The sequence below is a fragment of the Pan paniscus genome, chromosome 18 (assembly GCF_029289425.2).
Source record: "Pan paniscus chromosome 18, NHGRI_mPanPan1-v2.0_pri, whole genome shotgun sequence".
In the NCBI taxonomy this organism is placed as follows: domain Eukaryota; kingdom Metazoa; phylum Chordata; class Mammalia; order Primates; family Hominidae; genus Pan; species Pan paniscus.
In genome coordinates this window covers 17,245,558-17,266,492 of record NC_073267.2, presented here as the reverse complement: position 1 = coordinate 17,266,492, position 20,935 = coordinate 17,245,558, and the positions used below count along the sequence as shown (strand labels likewise).

General features: G+C 46.2%; 1 protein-coding gene across 3 annotated transcripts in view; it reads right to left on the bottom strand.

The window, feature by feature from the left end:
• Window positions 1–1,799: 1,799 nt before the first annotated feature.
• Window positions 1,800–20,935, bottom strand: part of LOC129394160 (BOS complex subunit NOMO1-like) — a 62,518-nt gene continuing 43,382 nt past the window's right edge. For 2 of the 3 annotated variants that reach the window (XM_063598398.1, XM_063598399.1), the window contains exons 23-31: window positions 18,953–19,066; window positions 17,645–17,772; window positions 16,103–16,244; window positions 15,111–15,194; window positions 13,494–13,604; window positions 11,114–11,215; window positions 8,824–8,943; window positions 2,867–2,959; window positions 1,800–2,443 (exon numbers count right to left, since the gene is read on the bottom strand). In XM_063598398.1, coding sequence (XP_063454468.1) covers window positions 2,312–2,443; window positions 2,867–2,959; window positions 8,824–8,943; window positions 11,114–11,215; window positions 13,494–13,604; window positions 15,111–15,194; window positions 16,103–16,244; window positions 17,645–17,772; window positions 18,953–19,066 — 1,026 coding nt within the window. In that variant the 3' untranslated portion in view covers window positions 1,800–2,311. The remainder of the gene's footprint in view (window positions 2,444–2,866; window positions 2,960–8,823; window positions 8,944–11,113; window positions 11,216–13,493; window positions 13,605–15,110; window positions 15,195–16,102; window positions 16,245–17,644; window positions 17,773–18,952; window positions 19,067–20,935) is intronic. The other variant, XM_063598400.1, reaches the window with a different exon arrangement.

Sequence of the window (20,935 nt, the reverse complement as noted above, 5' to 3'; positions counted from 1 at the left end):
TTTTGTCCCATTCCAAGTCTAATAACAGCCCGGGTGTGGTGGCTCACACCTGTAATCCCAGCACTTTGGGAGGCCAAGGTTGATGAATCACCTGAGGTAGGGAGTTCAAGACCAGCCTGGGCAACATGGTGAAACCCCGTATCGACTAAAAATACAAAAAATTAGGCGAGCGTGGTGGTGGGCACCTGTAATCCCAGGTACTCGGGAGGCTGAGGCAGGAAATCGCTTGAAACCGGGAGGCAGAGGTTGCAGTGAGCCGAGATCACGCCACTGCACTCCAGCCTGGGCCACAAGAGCGAAACTGAAAAAAAAAAAAAAATCTAATAACATTAATGTTTACTTCTCACAGGAAGATCAGAGGAGTTCTGTCCTGAGATTGCCAGAAAAATGATGAACAGAAAATTATACACAACCGAACAGGCCCAACTTTCAAATGGACTGAGAATGACCCACACAAGTTCCACCGAGGCCAAGGGTGACCTGCAGCCAGCGACAGGGAAAGACTGCCACTTACTGGCGGCCTCCGGAACTGGATGGAGTGTATTGACAATTGTATCTTTCGCAAGCTCTTAACCTTTATACCGTCAATAAAAACCCCATTAACATTTAAAAGGGATGTTTCTGGGTGTCCACTTGGAATAAGAGTTGGAAAACACTCCAAGAAGTGGATTCTGTATTAATATCACATCTGTCCCGGATCTCCAACACTGTTCACTTTCCTTCCACGGTGCCAACACCAAGCTAGCTGATAGGTGGGAACAGGGCAGCTCTGCGGTTGGCCCCCAAGAGCCAGGGAGTCCCCCAAGCTGACCCCCTGGGGTGGCAGTGGCACCTAACAAGAACTTCCACCTTGTTTTCCCTCTCTCTGTTCTTTGTCCTTTCGGACTCTGCTCACGCATCACATCCAGAAAGTTCCCTAAGCTCTCCAGTGGAATGAGAACTCTGCTCTGTGCTCCTGTGGCCCTCCATGTTCCTCCACCTGGAGGCCCTCGGCTCCCTGCATTACCCCTGTCTACTTACTGACTTGCCTTCTACCCAGTGATGGGCCATGTGCTGTGGGGGAACACGCTGTGTGCCCATCTATTCGTTCCTCTGTGCGTGTGTTCATTCATTCCTTACTGAATGCCCACCACGTGCCAAGCATTGGGGTACGAAGAACAAGGCAGACGGGGCCTCCCTGGCCTCTTCCAGCTCGCTGTAGAGTGTTGTCTACCCTACTCATCCTCACATACCCATGCCTGTCCTATGTGGCACTCAATAAATGTCGGATGGATGGATGTGTCCCCTCCTTCAATATCACTTAATTCACTTGATGACTTCCTGTGAGGATTAAGTTTAGCTGTTAAAATGCTGTGACTTCCTCTGGATCTCTGATGCAAGCCGGCAACCTTTAAGCCTCACCCGGCCGACGTACGCATTTTGTTTGGCCAAAGTGTGTGGTTTTTTTAAAAAAACACTGCATTTGTGGCTAATGTTTAAAATTGGGAAAACTTCACGTAAATCTTTGTTTTTCTGGCTTCTCTAGAAAAATGAACGCACATTTCTGCACAGCAGGGGTGAGCCAGAGCTGAGTCCCTAAGCTTCCCTTAGACGTGGTGGGCACACTTCAATTTGCCACAACCTCCACTATCTCCGATTTCTCTATCACTGACGCCAAAAGCTGCTGGGGACCATGTCGGCTGAGCTCGTGTTTTTCCTGCCCCAGCCAGCTTCACTCAGGACTCTGACTTGCTCTACATTTGGCTCAACTGAAGACCCCCGGGGGTTACGCGCATGTCATCCAAGAAATACATCTATGATGAGCTACAACACAAATGAATGGGCCATTTTATTGATTTTTACCTCCTAATAGTGGATAGAGGTTGCTGTGGCTTCCAGCAGGATCTCAGATGCAAAGGGAAGTGAAGAAAACAGATGAATCCCTAGGGTACCCCGCCATGGAACCAAACACCACATCAACTGGAACTCTTCTTGCAAACGAAGGTTGAAGATCAAGAATGACATTCTCACACCACAGCACAGCTTAAATACTTCTTTGACAAAAATAATAATAAATTATATTTGACTCAGAAAATAAATTCTGTTCAGCAGAGTGACAGGAGGGTCCATTCACTGCATTGCACGACGGGCTCTACGGAGGGGTGAGGATGGGTGCAGGATGCCACAGTGACAAGGGACATGGGGTGCGGGCCCAGCAGCACAGGCTGAAGTTAGCTGACGCATGCTTTTGGCTTTTATCCCACGGGCGGGTGGTGGCCAGACCCCTGGCTGTGGCCTGTCCCAAGTGAGACTCCAACTGTCCCCTTCCTCCTCACGTCCGCCTTGTCTTCTGTTTCTTGGCTTGTCTCTTTGCATCTTCTGGGCCGCTATTGTCAGAGGCTGCCTGGCCGAGCGCGCGGACTCCCTGTAGCCGGCTTGTCAACTGCAGCAGCAAAGGAATGAGCTGGAAAAGAGAGAAAGTGTGAGAGAGAGGGGTACAAAGAGGAGGCTTCTGCCAGATGAACAGCGGAGCCTCACTTCTCAACACACCTTCTTCAGACATGATCAGCAGCTGCCACGTGCTAATGGGTGGGTTTCAGTTCAAACGAGGCAGGCCTCTTCCTAATGAGTCCCCAGGGATGGGCTGGCCTCTCTCCGGGCCTAACATGTCCCTAGAGGTGTTCCAGGTTTAAGGATTAGGAGATGTTACAGAAGTTTACAGCCTTGAAAGGAGACCTAAGTCTGGACTTGAGGCCTTCACAGGCCCTCCCGACCCTGAAATGTGATTTCTGTGACCCTGGACATCCCTCTGCTATCACTCCTGCAGCTGTGAGGACTCGCTCTCCCTGACATGCCCGCCATCTCCTGAGGCCTCTGGATTTCCTACCTTGTCATGGTTGTAACCGGCCAGCAGAACCAGCAGCGTCAATGGCAGGGCAATGTAGGATCCTTGTGCGATGTCCTGTTCAGGCAGCTTCCTCTGCAAACACCGAGAGCCCCATCACTCCTCACCAAGGCCACACGCTTGTCCATCATCCACAATGCCACAGCCACCACCCACCCAGCCTTCCAAAGTGGCCACTCGAGGACACCCAGGGGCCCTCATGATCCAAATTCCTTCTATCCAAAGGAAGGAACCAAAGTGATTTGGATATATTTTCCCATGAATCCTCTTCTGCCCAAAGCTTCACTATTTGCTTCTGAAACTCAGGGACAAAGAGATTCCAATGACAAGGCATTCCTCAGCCTCTGGACCCTCCTCCCAACTGAGGAAATGAAGAGATGCAGCTATCAGAGAGTCTTGGTGGTTGAAAAGCAATTGGGTGTCAGTTTGTTGAGTCCCAGCAACATGCAGGGACTTAGTCCTACAAGGATGTGTCAAGAATACAGTTCTAGACCCAGGGCACACAGTGATGGGCAGCTATTCCCAGCCAGTACGGTCTAGTGAGGAAGCAAAGCAGGCACTGCTACTAGCATCCCTGTGGCCACTCTCCCTTTCTCCCAATAGAACCCCCAACTTTTATCTGGGCCACCGACAATACAGATCACCTTTCCCAGCCTCCCCTGCAGCAGGCGCAGCCCTGGAACTAAATTCTGGCCAATGGTACAGGAACAGAAGCGGTAAGTGCCACACCCTGGCTGGACCCTAGGGAAGTGGTGTGCCCTCCCTTTTGCTGGGCGGACAGCATTTGGCCAATTGCCCCATTTTGGAGAAAAGCAATGCACTGGAACAGCGCAATGAGACAGAAGGGGCCTGGGTCCCCTGACGCCTTGGAGCTACCAGACTATCTCTGCACTGGTCACTCCTGGACACTTGACATGAGACAGACATTTCCATCTTGCTAAAGCCCCTGAAATGCTGCGTTCTAATCCATCAAGTGAACCTATATCCCATTGGCCCACTCTACTCTCATAAAGGAAGCAAATAAATGGAAGGAGAACTTCCCAATAATGATAAAAACAAGTTAATGAGCCAGAGCAATGTTCTCAGTGTAGGGTACCGGGACTCCTCTCTCAGAGGTTCCCGAGGCCACAGCTATTTTCAGCCGATAGTAAGATGTGATGTGCCTTTTCCGCCCTCATTCATTCGCAAGCGCACAGTGGACTTTTCCAGAGGCTACGCACCCTGATGTCATCACGCCCACAGCTAACGGAATGTGTAGCTTGTGAGTTCTTGCGTTTTCAACATCTCAGTTTTAATTACTATTATGATAAATATACACATAGATAATCCATGCAAACTCAAACTCTTTAAAATCCTCAATAATTTTTAACAGTATAAAGGGGTCCTGCAACCAACCCATCCGAGAACTGCTGGGCTAGAGAGTGACTGTGGGGGCCACTGTACCTGGGATGCCCTTTCATAAATGAAAGAATAAGGGCAGGAACAGATTTCCATCTCCAACTGCCTACTCCTGTATCTTTGGACATCTCTTAGATCTCAACCCATTTTTCCACTGAAGTAAACACTTACTTAAAAGTTTAATTCAGGCCAGGTGCAGTGGCTCACACCTGTAATCCCAGCACTTTGGGAGGCCGAGGTGGGCAGATCACCTGAGGTCAGGAGTTTGAGAACAGCCTGGCCAGCATGGTGAAACCCCATCTCTATAAAAATACAAAATTAGCCAGAAGTGGTGGTGCATGCCTGTAATTCCAGCTATTCAGGAGGTGAGAATCACTTGAACCTGGGAGGCAGAGGTTGCAGTGGGCCAAGATCGTGCCACTGCACTCCAGCAGGGGCAACAAAGCAAGACTCTGTCTCAGAAAAAAATAATAATGAATAAATAAATAAAAGTTTAATTCAGCAGGAATTAGAGTGATTCAGTCTAGGCTCAGGTCCCAGGCCTCACTGGGTAAACTCAGGCAACCACGTTGAGACTCAGTTTACTCAACTATGACATGGAGATCATATGAACAACACCCACTGGGGGTGGATGCTGTGAAACTTGATGAAAGGAGTATGTGAAACGCTCAGCAGGGCACGGAATACTGAGTAAAATCCAGTCGCAAGGCTGTGGGCAGTCACATCAACAAAGAAGGAAACCAATGTGCTTACAAAGCCCCCGTGAACGTGCAATGCTGAGCCACTCATCACGCGGTGGGCAGAACGAGGTGGAAACCATGTGGCTTGAGACAAACCGCCTCACTTGAGTCCTGGTTCTGCTAACACTCAGTAAGTGACTCAATCTTTCTGGGCTTCTGTGAAAATGGGAGGAATGGCACACCTGCTCGAAGGCTTGTTGTGAGGATCAACCTGTGAGGGCCCTGTATGGGGTGGCACAGAGTGGGCGCTCTCTTCATTCAACACTTGGCCCTGCTCGGGAATCCAAGCCCCAGCAGGCACAGCTTTTTTTTTTTTTTTTTTTTTTAATTATACTTTAAGTTTTAGGATACATGTGCACAATGTGCAGGTTAGTTACATATGTATACAGGAAGGGGAACATCACACACCGGGGCACAGTTTCTTACATTCTCAGAAGCGACAGGCAGCAGCTACGAGGCTGGGCTGCTAGGCCACCACCAAGCAGTGTCTCTACATTCCTGCCACTGGCTCCCAGGTGTGTCCCTGAGCCCGGATGAGTTGTCTGCTAGGGGCCCCTGAGAATGTCACTGCCTGCAGCTATCAACGGCCTTCACAGAAGCCTCTCCCAGCAACTGGAGCCACAATGCAGCCCCAAGCAAAGGTAAGTGGTTCTTGTATATGCTTATCTTTCTGGCACTTTTTTTTTTTTTTTTTTTGAGACAGAGTCTTGCAGTAAGTGGTTCTTTTATATGCTTATCTTTCTGGCACTTTCTTTTTTTTTTTTTTTTGAGACAGAGTCTTGCTCTGTCGCCCAGGCTGGAGTGCACTGGGGCTATCTTAGCTCACTACAAACTCTGCATCCCAGGTTCACAATTCTCCTGCCACAGCCTCTCGAGTAGCTGGGATTACAGGTGCGTGCTACCACGCCTGGCTAATTTTTGTACTGTTAGCAGAGATGGGGTTTCACTTTCACCACATTGCCCAGGCTGGTCTCGAACTCCTGACCTCAAATGATCTGCCCACCTCAGCCTCCTAAAATGCTGGGATTACAGGCGTGAGTCACCACACCTAGCCCTCTCTGGCACTTTCTAACCAGGTCTCTACTGTGAGTAACAAGGAAGTGTTTCCTCGTGGGTCATGAGAAAAACTCTCTTGTTCAGGTAAGATCATATTTACAGGCTCACTGAGCATGAACCACTCTTCACAGAAGCCCGGAATCAGCAGCAGAGCTCTGCTCAAGCCCTAGCACTGCTCCGTGTGAGCTGGTGACCTTGGGCTGCTCACATCTCCTTCTAGGTTCCCATCTTCTCATCTCTAAATGAAAGGTAATTCCTGTCCACCTTCCATGCAGGATGGCGTTTGAAAAGCATGAAATGGTAACTGGATAGCATGTGGAAAAAGACAATCTGGAGCCAAACTTCACATCTATACCAGGAAAAACTCCAAATGGATAGAGAGATTTAAATGTAAAAACAGAAACTATAAAAGTCCCCCTGAAAAAAACATGATGAATTCCTTTATAAAAGCTGGGAATGAAGAAAACCTTCCTATGACTCTAAAATCCAGAAGCAATAAGAAAAAATCAACACATTTAACATAGAAATAAAGTAAATCTTTGCAGAAGCCAAGTGAAAAGATAAATGACAAATTGGGAAAAATATGTACAACAAACATTACAAAGGGTTAATATTCCTAGTATACAAAGAGCTGAAAATGGTTGAAAAAGACCAAAAATTCTATAGAAAAATAGGTTAAATAGTTCACAGAAAATACAAATGGCTCTTAACCACATGAAAAGAGAGAAATGCAAATTAAAAGTACACTGAGATAATATCACTTCTCATCTATAAGCCCGCAAAAATTGAAAAATTTGACAAAATACTCTGTTGGGGAAAAAAGGGTACTCATTCACTGCTGGCGGGAATACAAAACAGTAAAACCCCCATGGAAGGGAAGTGGCCGTATCAATCAAAATTCCGTATGCATTTACCCTTTGACTCAGCAATTCCACTTCTGGGAGTCTATTCCAAAGAGAGACTGACGAACACTCAAAAACATGCATGCGTAAGGCAATTCATTAAAGGGTTATGTGTAATAGCAGAAAACCAGTAACAACACAAACGCCCCTCAACCAGGGGCTAACTGAATATCCTACATGTAGTGCCAGGATCTGAATGTGTCTGTGCCTACATAATTCATAGGTTGAACCCTAATCCATAATGTGATAGTGTCAAGAGGACACCCTTTTTAGGAGGTGATTAAGTCAGGGATTAATGCCCCATAAGAGTGGCCTGAGGGAACTTGTTTGCTCCTTTCCGCCTTGTGGGGACACAGCTAGGTGGCACCATCTATGAAGCAGACAGGAAGTCCTCGCCAGACCCCAAATCTGCCAATGCCTTGATCTTGGACTTCCCAGCCTCTAGTACTGTAAGAAATAAATGTTTGTTGTTTATAAGTTACCCAGTCTAAGATACAAAATAGCAGCCCAAATGGCCTAAGACATACGGTATATCCACACAGAGGAATGCTGTGACGTTATCAAAAAAGGAAAAAGGAGGATCGGAAGATATTGTTCCACTTACAGTTACATTTTTTGAAAACAATAAAGTTCTTATTCTGCCAACTGAAAAGGCCTAGAAGCAACAACCAACACAGTAGCTATGAGGCCAGATTTTTGTTTTTAATGCAGACTCCTGTGCTACACTTTCACCCCGTCAAGTTCAGAATCAGCAGTCCTGAGGCTGAGCCCTGGACTCTGTTTTTGATATTGCTGATGTGTCTGTTTAATCATCAGGTGACAATACTGCATCTGAGCTTTAGGAATCACTAAACAATTTTATCAAGAAGGTAAAAGATACGTGTATGTTTTGTTTGTTCCACTGTTCCAGCCTATCGGATACAGGACAGACCGTATGCAACAGATACACATGTTGCAAATAGTAAGGGCCACATATTGCAATGAATTAAGCGATAAGTTAAGTTTCTTTTAACCCACAGGTATTCTGTCCACCTGTTGTTGGTTTTTTTTTTCCTTGCAATTTATTTGTCAAACAAATCAGGCTCCAGGTGGTTGTCCTGCATCCCTGTGGAGTCATTTGCGTGCTCCTGGGTCCTCCCTATTTCCTGTAAAGTAGCAGTTGGTTCTAGAGGTTTGCGTGGCCATGTACCATGTGCTCCCTCATGGAGGAGCACACGCCACACCAGCGATAGTGGTGTCCCTCCTCCCCCATAATCATTCCTGAGCCACCGATCTAAACAATTACACTGCTCTTATTACCAGTTTCCTCCTCAAAGGGAATCGCAGGCATCAGTGCTCAGAAAAGCTAAAAACAATCTGGAGAAGCCCAGAATCCAGAAGGCAGAATGAGAAAGTGACCCAATGCCAGGAGCCCTTTAAATATCTGCCCTGCAACCTGCGATCTGGAGCACAGGTTGTATGGACGTGCCTTCTTTCGCCACCCCATGGATTGTTTGGTTTTGTTTTGTTTTGTTTTGTTTCTTCTGGAGAAAGGGTCTCACTCTGTTACCCAAGCTGGAGTGCAGGGGCATGATCATGGCTCATCGAGGCCTCAACCTCCCAGGCTCAAGTGATCCTCCCACCTCAGCCTCCTGAGTAGCCGGGACTATAGGTGCGTTCCACCACGCCCGGTTAATTTTTGTATTTTTTGTAGAGTTGGGGTTTTACCATATTGCCCAGGCTGGTCTGAAACTCCTGGGCTCAAGAGATCCACCAGCCTTGGCCTCCCAAAGTGCTGGGATTACAGGCGTGAGCCACCAAACCCAGCCCACGGATTTTTTTTTTAACTCCTTCTTTTACTTACCGTGGGATTAAAAATCAAGGTGATGTGTTTATGGTAGCCCACTGCGGTGAAAGAAACTTGAGGCAAGATGTACTCATACTGGGATCTGGGGAGTGTGGAATCCAGAAGCACAACATAGTTCTGTGCACACATGGGAAGAAGTTATTTTTATAAAGACAGCTCTGGCAAGGCAAATGAAAACTAAAACCTAACGTATGGCTGTGATGTAAAGAACTTTATGTTTTTAAAGAAATCCCCAAGACTACACATCCAAAACAAGGTTGCTGCCTTCAAAGTATCAACCTCAGCGGGCTATTCCATCAGTGGCGGGCATGTGTCCCCAGTGTCTCTGAGACTGTGGCTTCTGATAAGGCTGTCAGAGCCTGCAGCCTTTTTATGAGTACTCAACCTTGACAATTACGGTCCTCTGAGGATCTGACTTTATGAAACACAAAAAATTATTATGAGCCAATTCTGATGAGGGAGGTACGTGATACAACTGAGGATCCACAACGAGGCTGACTTCTAAGGGACGATGCTTGAGAGGCTCGTAAGCTGGCAAATCCTAAAAATACAGCATCCCTGGAACGGCACCAGGGGCAGCCACAGCTCTGTGTGCTGAGCACTGACCAGCTGCCAGGCACCATTTACATTGCATGAGGCCCGCGGCTGCTCTGCTTTCTACCACTGGCAAGGTCGGGATCATCACCCCGTCTTATAGACGAGGAAAGTCAAGCACGAAGAGACTAAGAGTAACTTGCCCAAGGTCACTCAGCTAAGAAGCCTGCCACACATCTATGAAGGCTCTGAACTCAGGGGAAGTGTGACCCCAAAGCCCAAGATGTTTCCGCATCGCTGTAGGAAGTGACTATTTCAACACCCCTGGAGAAAGAGGAGGAGAAAATTCCGTGACAGCCTGTTTCATTATTTTGCAGCCATTTTCCACAGAGAAAGGCCGGAGTAGATCATCTTCACGGCAGGTGGTAAGGAGCCAGGAGAGGAAACGTCACCCTCTAGGCTCACACTTGACATCCTCAGGCTAAGACCACCAGAAAAGAACCAAATTCTTTGCAAAGTTTGCACTCCCCACACCAACTACAAGTTAGCTCTGTCCAAATAGAATTGATAATAAGCACTTTATAATCAGTAAATGACGGCCAGAATAATGGCTGAAAACTTCCCAGTTCCAAGGAGGGAGACATCCAGATTCATGGAACCCAAAGGACACTGAAAAGGTGGAGCTGCAAGTGTTCTACACGACACACGTTATAATCAGATTATCAAAGACAGAGAGAACGTTCAAAGCAGCAAGAGAAAAGCAACTCATCTCATTCAAGGGATCCCCCATCATGAGGAAACTGTATTTCCTTAAACTCATAGCAGAATGTTAAAATAGAGGAATTTTTAAAAATTACAAGGCATTTTTAAAAGTGGACTTCTTAGCAGGAAAGCATGGGGTGATATGTTCAAAGTGCAAGAGTCGATCATGCCCAACAGTAGGCCTTGGTTAAATAAATCATGGCGTTTCCTAGTTTATGGACTACTGTCCATAAAAATCATAGTATGAAAGATTTGGCCAGGCACGGGGGCTCACGCCTGTAATCTCAGCACTCTGGGAGGCCGAGGCAGGCGGATCACGAGGTCAGGAGATCAAGACAATCCTGGCTAACATGGTGAAACCCCGTCTCTACTAAAAATACAAAAAAAAAAAATTAGCCGGGTGTGGTGGCGCAGGCCTGTAGTCCCAGCTACTTCAGAGGCTGAGGCAGGAGAATGGTGTGAACCCAGGAGGCGGAGCTTGCAGTGAGCCCAGATTGCGCCACTGCACTCCAGCCTGGGCGACAAGGCGAGACTCCGTCTCAAAAAAAAAAAAAAAGAAAGATTTGATGATGAGGAACAGATTTGTGATAAATTCTTCATTGAAAAGCACAGATTACAAAACAATGTACAAAACAGTGTCAGTATTGAATTATTAAAATAAATGTCTATTTATATTTATACATGCATGTGCACACGTGCCTGAAAAAAGACCCAAAGGATACCAATCACCGTGTTAGCAGTGGCCATTTCTGGATGATGGGCTTATGTCTTCTTTTTCCCAAAATCTCCTGCCATGAATATGTATTCTTTTTGTAAACAGAAAAACAATGAAGAAAAAATAATCCCTACAGAACCCAACCTCTTTTGATTCAGAGAGCGCATTTCTGCAGAGTGGTATTTAGGGAGAAAAGGAGAGAACTGTGCTTCCTTAAACTAAACAGCAGAATTATTAAAACAAAGGCAGAAGGTAGAATCTGGCCACAGGCATTACCTCGCCGTCTCTGAGCAGCGGGGGGAAATGGAAGAACAGGGACTGGCCAAGGGAAACTGTCTGGATTGGATTGTCGAGGTTTTCGCTTTTGTAAAGCTTGACCTGGAGGGAGAAACAAAGCCAGACATGCTTTGAAACTGAAACACAATCAATATTTCATAGCAGACATCCTCAGGACAGCCGCTCTCTGGGTGGGTGTCTTTGGAAACATGGATATTTGAAAAAGAAAGCTCCCTCCACAGACATCACACATCCCTCTGTCATCTGAGACTCCATCCAGTTATGTACCATGCACAGAAATTAAGATTCAAATCAGATTCTGACTACCCATGTTCTTGCTCAAAATAGTAATATAAGTTAATATAATAGTAATATTAAAAATAGCTTCTAACACGTGTTGAACATCTGTAATATGCCAGGCAGGCGCCAGATATTTTATCTACATTATCGCCAATCCTGACTACAAAACAGGTATTGTTGTTATCCCTATGGAGACCCAGAGAGCCAAAGTCACCTAAGGTCACACAACTTACACATGGTAGAGCCTGGGACTCAACCCCCTGATGACTCCTGAGGGTCCTTCCCGCCTTGCACTGCCTCATGATATGATGTCACCTTAACTCCACCAATCTGTTAAACTCAAAACGCATTCCATCATGTACGTGGCTCTCCACGCTGCTTCAGGAGGCACTGGAGTACTTTGTTTCTGGCTTTATTTCTAGGGTTGTTGCCTGTTCTCACTCCCACACGGGATGGGGCATGAGCAGGGTTAAGGTGCAGCCCTGGCTGATGGCAAAGGCTGTGAGGATGCCACAGTGCACCTGCCGCAAGAGAATGCCAGGACCACCTCCCTGGGCCCACACTGGCACCTTTCTACATAACACACAAGAGGAATTTTCCTAAAATGAAAGTCACAGACTGAAGGTTACGGGTCGCATCAAAGATCCCTTATGTGTTCTTTTTTCTTCTATAACATCTTAAGTAAATCTGAATTCACCGACTATATTTAAAAATCAGGTGATTTCAAATAATTCTAATTTCCAGCTTCTCCAGAAAACTGGGAAGTGACACCAACCCTGAGCCTCAATTCTAGCCCAGCAACACTCAGGAGCAAGAGAGTGGCGCCCTCCCCTCCTCTCTGCCTCTTCCCCTCCCCTGTGCCCCTCATGGATGGGGCAGGAGTTCCCCAGTTTGCCTCCCACCCTACCCAACCCTCTGCACTCTCTGACATTACCTGCCTGGTCCCTACAAGCACACGCCTGCAAGCCCTGGACAGAGTGGACTAAAGTGCACACACACTTTCTCACCCATGCCAAATACTTAACTGCTTATAAAATTACAAGTGCATCTTAACAATGTACCCCCAGAGCAAATCACTAACATCTGCAGAGGGTCTGCAGGGTATTTTATAAACATTTCTTCATTAATGGTAACATGGAGATTTTGTTAGAGCTGAACAAGATTATAAGAGGTCTCTGAGTCCAAAATCTAGGTTTTGCAGAGGACGAAGTCGAGACATGTGGAAATGAAGTGACTGGCCCAGGCAGCAAGGTGAGTCACTACTGGAGACAAGAGAAAGCCCAGACCACCTGCTCTCCAGCCCACCGCCCACCACCTCTGATACTGTTTGGATATTTGTCCCTGCCCAAATCTCATGTTGAATTGTAATCCCCCATGCTGGAGATAGGGCCTGGTGGGAGATGATCGGATCTTGGGGGTGGATCCCTCGTGGCTTGGTGCTGTCTTCGTTATGAGTCTTGTGAAATCTGATCATTTAAAAGTGTGTGGCACCATGCCCCAACTCTCTCTTTTGCTCCAGCTTCTCCCACATGACATGCCTGCTCCCACTTCACCTTCTGCCATGATTGGAAGCCTCCTGAGGCCTCCCCAGAAGCAGATGCCACTATGCTTCCTGTACAACCTACAGAACGAGGAGCCAATGAAGCCTCTTTTGTTATAAATTATCTAGCCTCAGGCATTTCTTTATACCAATGCAAGAACGTTTAATACGACCTCCACTCCAGAGAAAATTTTAAGTTACAAGGCACTTTCTTTAAAATTGGCTTTCCACGTTAGATTCCATATTGTACTGATCATTGATCAGGCTTCTACTATAATTCTTTGGAAGATTAACTGATGGCAGACAGTTATCTGAAACTGGACCACATTCTCTCCCACAATTGGCAATCACTCTCCCAAATACGTGTTGTGGTCCAAGGTTCTTAAATCTCAACCTCAACCCTCAGCAGGCGGCACTCTGGAGCACCTCCACCTGTCACACCTAAGGCACGAGACAGGCACAAAACCAAAAACATCCCATTCGTACTTGTCTCAAAGCCAAAGGGAACACAATACTTGGAGCTTAAAAGTCTGGACTTACCCATAATGTAGGAAGGTATTCAGAGGAAGTGATCACATTTCCACTTAAATCAAATTGATTAATCTGCCGGAAAACTATGATGTTTACATCATCGATGTCATTATTCCCAACCTAGAGAGAGAAAGAGGGAATGCCAGTAATGAGAAAGCTGTGGAGGAACTTCTATGCCAGCTGTCCGATGGCCTGAGAGCTGCTTCATGGCAAACTTTGCTTCTTACATTAAAGAAACGAAGTTTGTCATTGAGTACTCTACGTCCAAGGTCACAAACTGACAGAAGATGGCTATCCCTGGCCCATAGACACATTTCATTTCGAAAGCACAGTATTTTTTTTCTACGTTTGAATTACTTGCCAACATGTTAAAAATTAAGAAATTTCATATATGAAGCCAGATTTTCCAGCTTCTCTTAAAAAAAAAGGAGAAGGATGCTCTTGCCTGTTAGAGCAGGGGCAGAGTCACAGCACCCCCTCTGCGTGAGGTCTGTACATGGAGTTTGCGAGACCCCAGAGGGCCGGCCCCCTTCCCTTTCATAGCTGCCCGGCCACAGTCCACATTATGCTAGTGATCCTGGCCTAAGTTACTACACCGAGAACATGCAAAGCATTTTGGTGTGAGATGCAGTCATCCCAGCCATTTAAAATGCCAACACCGTAAAGATGTCAAGGAAATCCACTTCCAGCCCAGTGCGGTGGCTCATGCCTGTAATCCCAGCACTTTGGGAGGCCGAAGCGAGCAGATCACCCGAGGTCAGGAGTTCAAGACCAATCTGGCCAACATGGTGAAACCCCGTCTCTACTAAAAATACAAAAATTAGCCGGGTGTGATGGTGTGTGCCTGTAGTCCCAGCTACAGGCTGAGGTGGGAAAATCACTTGAACCCACAAGGAGGAGGTTGCCGTGAGCCGAGATCGCGGCACTGCACTCCATCCTGCGTGACAGGGTGAGACTCCGTCTCAAAAAAGAAAAAGAAATCCACTTCCTAGGTCAAAAGTTCTATCCTCCCTCACAATCTTCATGCATAATGAAGCCACCTAAATAAAGCCACTAAGAGGCAGCCCCTCTTGCCCTACCTAAGCCCTCTAGTCTTCCCAATGAGAGTTACTCAGTAAGAGAAAAGCCTTACTTCAAATGATTCCCAGGCCACATTCTGTGACTCGAAGGACGTCCTTTTTAGGGATTAATTTAGCTAGGTCATGATCTTGAGTATCAAAAGACTCTGCCCACAAAATGGGAGCAGGAAAAAGGTCATCTGAACCTAAGATAACTGGGTGGCCCTGCCACCCATTAAGCCCATGTTCTATTATTGTCCCTTGATTTGAAATGCTGCTTAGGCCTTAAGTTCCTTAACTTGCAGAATAATGATCAGAGCTTACAGGGCAAGTCGGGGGGAGGATACAACAGTTCCAATTTCCTTTCTGGATGCATGACAGCAACGCTGTTCATTAAAAACCCACATAAGATGCTGCTTGTGAAGATGACACTATTCTAAGAGGACCCTTAATTAGGATGAAAGCTCCCCCCGCCACAGATGAAAGGCAGACAGCCAGAGGAGACGGGAGGACTTCTGATCAGGGAGGCACCCACACCCAGGTGCAGCGGCAGCACTGAATGCCTTACCTCAATCACCCTATGGTGGGGGAGCGCCCGCTCAATGTGGTCGTTGCCTTCTGCCTTGAGCTGAACGTGGTACACACATCCCGGCTGCAAAAAAACTCAGGAGTCAGTTCTCTAGAAAGGGGGCTTGTCATATCGTGCCTGGTCCAAGCCTGGTTTGGCTGCACGAGATCACTAAGACAGGAGCATTTCTCTCCCCTCATTTCCTAATCTGTGGCCTGTTAACCTTAAGAGTCCAGAGTTCCTTTAAGAACACCCCTAGTGTTGAAACATCTGAAATTTTGCGACTCTTTCAATCCCAACTCAGTTTCATTTTCTCCTACCCCAAAATAAATCAAATTTCGTTTCTTATTTCAAAATTCCAAGCATACTATGTGCTCTTACTCTTCTAAGATGTTTTTCCTCTCCATCCACCCCTCCCCTCTACCCATATATACACATTGATGGATATCTGGAATGTCCACCGTAAGCATTCCCAAATGCTTGTGTTGGGTATTATTTCTGGGAAGTGGGAATTTCTGACTTCTCTTTTTTAAATTTCAAGGATCTGGCAACCCTGACTCTGTCTTCCCCCATGGCTACAATAAGCTGGAACCAAGTGACAGGCTGTCCCTTTCCACAGGCCGTGCCCACTCCACAGCCCTCACCACTCCCTATCATTTCGCACAGCCTCCTCTCCCCCGTTCATACTGCTCTTCTGGCTCCATAGGCATTTGGCTTGAGCCCTGGCGTAAGCCATGGCCACACACTGCTAGGGAAAAGCCCTACCAAACCCATGGTTTTCCAACTCCATTGTGCCACAGATCCTTGATCTGACCTGTTGGCTAGAAAAAAGGCAAACTCTACCAATTAAAGGTAAGAACTGGGAGGGCTCCAGAGCCCCACCCCCAGCCCTCTCGCCCAACCCACTCCTAGCAGTCTTGGGGCCACCACAAGATACTTCTGGACACAGGATGAAAAAAAAGTCCCCAAAGAAAACACATTCCAAGTCTCACCAGCAGTCCACGTAATCTGAACTTGCCCTCTTCGTCTGTCACGGTGTCTTCTCCGTAAATGCTGCAGTCGTTCTGGCCCACCGCTTCCACGGCAACCCCTTGTTCGGGCTCTCCGTTTAAGGAAGACACTGTGCCATAGCAACTAGTATGGCAAGAAAAGGCACGAATGAGATATTCTCATGGTTATCTGAAGGACCCAAGTGTTTCCCGTTTACCAACAATTATGGGGCAAAATAGTTCAGTGGAGAACTGTGCCTCAATGACCCAGGCAACTCGGTGTGGCCAGCCCACTTCCAAACCACACCTTCCTGCCGGAGGGATAAGCTGCCATCAATTTCTTTTCTCATACATTTTGAGGCATGCTCTGGAAAATTGTAATTTAAGAAGGCTAAAGCTTTATTTTATTCTTTCTAGGCTTTATTTGAAATAATGGAGCTTTCAACAACATGGAAATAACTCACTTCCTCTTTCACTCCATATATTCAGTAGAAAATGGTCCATTTTTCTAAACCCAATCTTTCCAACTGCTCTTCCTCTAAAGTGATTCTGTATAAGTCTACAAAAAATACACATATATGTGTGTATCTGTGTGTATACATGTATATATGTATGCATCTCTCTATCTATAGATGTGTATTTTTTTACTTTGTATTTTTATTTTTTTGTAGAGACGGGGTCTTGCTATGTTGCCTAGGCTGGTCTTGAACTTCCAGACTCAAGAGAACTTCCCACTTCAGCCTCCAAAAGTGCTGGGATTACAGGTGTGAGCCACTGTGCCTTGCCAGACACTAATGTGTATCTATCTATCTACAGCTGGAAGCATTCAGAAAAACTGGAAGTACTGGTTGTCTCCCAGAAGAGGAACTTGGGTGGCTAGGAGACGAGACAGAGGGGAAATTTTACACTATACTCTTTTCAGCATTTTGAAGTTTTATTCAACTGAGCACATTTTCTCCTTTTAATAATTTAATTCAGGTTTGAAACTCTTTTAAAAAATAAAAGTGGCCAGGCGCGGTGGCTCACGCCTGTAATCCCAACACTTTGGGAGACCGAGGCAGGCAGATCATCTGAGATCAGGAGTCCGAGACCAACCTGGCCAACAAAGTGAAATCTTGTCTCTACTAAAAATAGAAAAATTAGCCATGCATGGTGGCAGTCCCAGCTACTTGGGAGGCCAGGACAAGAGAATTGCTGGAACCCGGGAGGCAGAGGTTGCAGTGAACCAAGGCTGCGCCATTGTACTCCAGCCTGGGCAAGAAGAATGAAACTCCGTCTCAAAAAATAAAAAACAAATAAAAGCTTTTAGCAACTCAATAGGCTCTCTCAAGCCAATTCCAAAATAGGAAATTTGAGACTGAACCACCAGGTTGAGCTCCTAGGAGAGAAGGGCAGCAGTCAAAACTCCTTTGCCCTCGTATCTCATCTCCCTTCCCTCCCAAGTAAAATCAGTGTGAAGCCTGGGATGCATTTCCAGGCAACAGAGGCCTGAATGTGATTCACCAGCCCAGCCCTGGAAGAGAGTGGGGTGGCCAGGGCACTTACCTGTAAGCGGTTCGGTACCCCGTGATGGTGATCTTCAGGTTCTGGCCTTCCTGCACCTCGATCATCTGTGAGGATGGCTCAAACCGGAACTCCTTCATCATGGGTTTGAAGTAATACTGGCCAGGGCTCTGCCAAGATAATCACACTGAGCCTCAGCAGCCACATCTAGGCATGGCTTAAAAGTGAGGGGCGAATGTCACGATGGACCAGAATTACACCAGGGGAGCGCCATGGCTTCCCGGGCAGCCAGAAATAGTAACCCTCTCTCTATAATCACCACTCACAGTCAGGTAATGGCAATCACAACTCTAACAACGGCAGCTGATGGTATCACCTGCCTGCAATGACTCAGAGAGGTAGAAGTCATATTTAATTTTTCTTTCTTTTTTTTTTTTTTTTTTTCTGAGACAGGGCCTGACTCTGTCCCCCAGGATGGAGTGCACGATCACAGCACACCGTAGTCTCAACCTTCTGGGCTCAAGCAAATCTCCCACCTCGGCCTCCTGAGTACCTGGGACCACAGGCAGGCACCACCATGCCCAGCTAATTTTTTTATTTTTTGTAGAGATGGGGTCTTCCTATGTTGCTGGTCTCAAACTCCCAAGCTCAAGCGATCCTACGGCCTCACCCTCCCAAAGCAGTGGGATTACAGGCGTGGGCCACCATACCTGGCCCATATTTGAATTTAATGAATAAAGAAACTGAGGCTCAGAGAGGCAAAGTAACTTGCCTGATAGGACACAGCAAGTAAGGAGCAGTCTGCATCACTGCAAAGTGGTGTCTTCAGATGCCCCCGCTGCCCGGTCTCCAATAGCCCCACCACAGCCACTTTGTTACCGTGACTGACAAGATGACCAACTAACACACACTTCCTGAATCCCCACCAGTCAGGGCCTCCGACTGCATCTTGAAAGAAAAACTGCTGCTCTCTTCCCACCAAGTGGAATGTCTTTTCAGAAGAAACGCAAGCTAACCACCAAACAAGGCTCAGCATCATAAACATGATTCCGTGGCAAAACAAGAAGACGCCTAAGAGAGCAGCCGTTGTGGCCAGGGAAATTAATTACACTGTCTTAGTGACAAGCGGGTGATCAGAAAACAAGAAGTGCGTGTGGAAGGGAACATGAATCAGCAGCATTAAGTTCGAGTAAGAGCAATACTCTAATGACTGTGGGCCCCCAAGAAACTGAAACCACTCCACATTGGCTTTCTCTTCTCATGTTGTCAAGCAACACATAAGTCTCGCATGCTGCATCCTGGCTCTCTCTCAGGGAAGACAGGCAGGTGGTAAATTGCAGAACACGTTACCAGGTTTGAGAATGTCAGAATGCCGTTGTCCTGGGTCAAGAGGTTGGAACGAAACAGGCCACCGCTCAGGGATAAGAGGACTCCCGGGAGGGGCTGGTCATCCTCAGCTTTTATCTGGGGATGAGAAGGTGAGACCGGAGCAAGGTTAAACTCCTACTAACTATGAAAATAACAGTTCCACAAGTCAAGAGGTCATTTTTTCAAGGTTTTTTTCTTTTATTGTTACTCAAAGGAGGACGGGGACCTAATCTTCCTCCCCACAGGTAACTACTGTTGTAAGTTTTGTAAGTTTGGTGTGTAGCCTTCTAGAACTTTTTTTTTTTTTTTTTTTTTTTTTTTTTTAGACAGGGTCTTGCTCTGTCACCCAGGCTGGAGTGCAGTGGCACAACCTGGGCTCACTACAACCTTCGCCTCCCAAGCTCAAGCAATCCTTCAGCTTTAACCTCCTGAGGAGATGGGACTATAGGTGCACACCATCATGCCCAGCTACATTTCTGTATTTTTTATAGAGACGGGTCTTGCCACGTTGCCCAGGCTGATCTCAAACTACTGGGCTCAAGCAATCCACATGCCTGGGCCTCCCAAAGTGCTGGGATTAGAGGCATGAGCCACCGTGCCCAGCCCAGAACTCTTTCTATGCCCACACAAATTTTATAAACATTACATCTTATTGTTCACAGACTGGCAAGTTCATTGAGTGGGTGGAGGAGGTGAAATAAAAATGGCATGTTATATGTACAGTTCTGCAACTTGCTCTCTTCCTCAACAATTTATCCTGGTTCTCTTCTGCCAGCCAATAGAAATCTGCCTGTTTCTTAACTACTGCATAGCATTCTAAGGCAGGGTTTGACAAACCACAGCACCTACTTTTGTGGTACACAAGAGACAATCGGAATATCCCCAAATATGTATCTCTAGGCACTTAGTTTTATTTTTATTTCCTGAACAATCCATTCCTAGAAGTAGAATTGTTGGATACATGCACTTTAAATTCAGAAAGATACTATCTAATTGCATTCCAAAGTGGCTGTAACCACTTACAGTCCCATAAATTATTTATGCTTGGGAAAACCCACACTTACCAAAAAATAGATTGTCTTAATTACAGCAAATCTAATCCCTGCAAAACAGTGTTTTGACTGTAACTTCCTTAGCACATTTCCTCAGTAACTACAGAGGCTTTGTGTTTCTGTGTTTATTAGTCACCTGCGTTACTTCCATGAATTTCCTTTTCATAATCTTTGTTCATTTTTTTTCTAGCGGGTTGTCTTTTTCTTACCAATTTTAGGAGCTCCTTGTAAAATGGGGATATTATTTATGATACAAACATTTCTTCTGAGTTTGAATATCTTTCAGTTTGGTTCCAAATGTATTCAGCAATATAGAATTTTAAATTTTTATGCGATGTAATCTGTCACTCTTTTCCTTTGGCCTATAGTTTATAAATATTCATTCTCAACGATCTCCAGACCCACTCTGTACAATCGCAGCACGCTTCTTCCCAGAAAGGACCGGTGGAAGGGAGCTAGGCAGCAAACGCCTCAGTAAGAACATTCTGTGTCCTTCAAAATGGAACGGTTATGGATGACAGCTTTAACTACTTCCCAGAAGGTACACAAACATGCTAAAGTCAACAGCTCTCCAAATTATGCTACGTGAAAGAAGTCAGACCAAAAAAAAAAAAAAAACAGTATATCCCGTTTGATTCCATTTATATACAGGTTGGTGCAAAAGTGATTGCGGTTTCTGCCATGATTCTCAATGGCAAAAACCACAATCACTTTTGCACCAACCTATAAAAACTTGAAAATGCAAACTAACCAATGGTGATGAAAAGCAGATCATCAGCTCAGCGGAAGGGTGGCAGGGAGGGATTACCAAGGGGCAGGAGGAAACCTTGAGGGCCACAGATGTGCTATTTTAATTGTGGAGGTGTTTTCATGGGTGTATTCCTAGGTCAAGACTATCACACTGTACCCTTTT